General features: G+C 50.5%; 1 protein-coding gene across 1 annotated transcript; it reads left to right on the top strand.

Annotated features, from left to right (window-relative positions):
- Window positions 1-170: 170 nt before the first annotated feature.
- On the top strand, window positions 171-1,033 carry FOIG_16915 (uncharacterized protein; the record flags this gene model as incomplete). Its single annotated transcript, XM_031218395.1, has 2 exons — window positions 171-711; window positions 771-1,033. 2 exons carry the CDS (start codon window positions 171-173, stop codon window positions 1,031-1,033), a joined length of 804 nt encoding a protein of 267 aa, XP_031051891.1.
- Window positions 1,034-1,633: the final 600 nt, after the last annotated feature.

The raw sequence follows: 1,633 nt of genomic DNA, 5'->3' as shown, positions 1-1,633 counted from the left end.
TATCGAGCGAACACTTTGCTCCCGGTACTAGGTTTGTCCAAGTCGTTGCTAGTGATAGCGCCACTTTCGCCCTTACTGAGGACGGTCGGGTCTACGGCTGGGGAACATTTCGATCCAGCGAAGGTATTCTCGGCTTCTCAGAGACCGTCAGGGTCCAGTCTACACCTCTTATGTTGCGCGACCCCAAGAACATCAAGGCTCTCGCTGCCGGTTCCAACCACATTCTCGCTCTTGACGTCAAGGGTAACGTTTTCGCTTGGGGCTGTGGTCAGCAGAACCAGCTCGGTCGACGCATCATTGAGCGTCACAAGATGTCCTGTCTCAGCCCCCGGGGTGTTTGTCTGCCACGCGGCAGAATTAGCAAGATCGCTTGCGGTTCGTACCACAGCTTTGCCCTTGACACGGACGGCAAGGTTTACGGCTGGGGCCTAAATAACTTCGGTCAGGTCGGTGTCGAATCTAACGCTGGTGAGGACGATGCTGTCATCCTTCGACCTGCTAAGCTTTCCTACCTTAATCATAAGAAGATCACAGACATTGATGGTGGCGGGCACCACTCCGTCGCTTGCTCCGCCAATGGTGATATCTTGACTTGGGGCCGTGTCGATGGCTACCAAGTTGGCTTCGAGTTTGACAAGCTTTCTGGTGACAACACCATCTACGACGATCGAGGCAATCCTCGTATTCTCTTCAGGCCTACTGTCCAACCTGGTAAGTTCCCGGCTAACATTTGACTTGTTTGACATGTACACTGACGCAGATCATTCCAGACCATAACGACATCGTCGCTGTCGCCGCTGGTACTGACAACAGCTTCGCCATCGCCTCCGACGGAAAGGTCTTCTCTTGGGGCTTTTCTGGCAACTACCAGACCGGCCAAGGCACGACCGACGACATACACACTCCCACTGTGATCGATAACACCGCCATCCGTGGCAAGCAGATTATTGGAGCCGGCGCTGGTGGTCAATACTCTGCCCTTTTCAGCGTCGCTGAAGATACTTCCTTGGGCCCACCAAACATGTTGGTATAATACACAAATCGGGCCAGATCGATCAAAGTCACATCTTTAATGCCATTTCGTGCAGGTGCCCTTTCCAAATCATTGCTTCTCCAACGAAGCACAACTATCGACGAATCCTTACAGGAAGATGCTATTGTGACTCCTAAGCAGTCTTTTGTAGCGTCGTGTGCTCATATGACCCTGTGGTTTTCCAACCTCCTCCTGGCGAAGAAGGCAGGAACGATTTGGTAGATCAAATTTGTGGCCTAAGGCATTTTACTCGTTGAATTACCCAAAGTTTAGATGATAATGTTAGAATAACAAAAGACCTTCTGTTGCGAATCAGAAAAACTATAGTTGTCGATAAGGTCAAAGCCGTTTTACAATGGAACTGTTGTTCGCTCATTCGTATCAGTGCGAAATTGTTCAATCAGCGAGACCCCCTGTTAGTCACCTTAGTTTCTTGAGCGTTTGCAGCGTTCACTAGTAACAAGGGTATGGGTGGCGCAGCGAGCAAAGCGTGAGTCCTAAAGTTAGCACTTATCGTCGAACAGGCAGGCATGCCCAGTACCAAGATACCCACCTGAAGATGCTTCGTTGATACACATTCGTTGTGCATCTCTGTGGCTT

The sequence above is a fragment of the Fusarium odoratissimum genome (genome assembly GCF_000260195.1).
Source record: "Fusarium odoratissimum NRRL 54006 unplaced genomic scaffold supercont1.316, whole genome shotgun sequence".
NCBI classification, from domain to species: domain Eukaryota; kingdom Fungi; phylum Ascomycota; class Sordariomycetes; order Hypocreales; family Nectriaceae; genus Fusarium; species Fusarium odoratissimum.
Note: the sequence above shows the minus strand (reverse complement) of the source record. Positions and strands in the feature narration are given on the sequence as shown.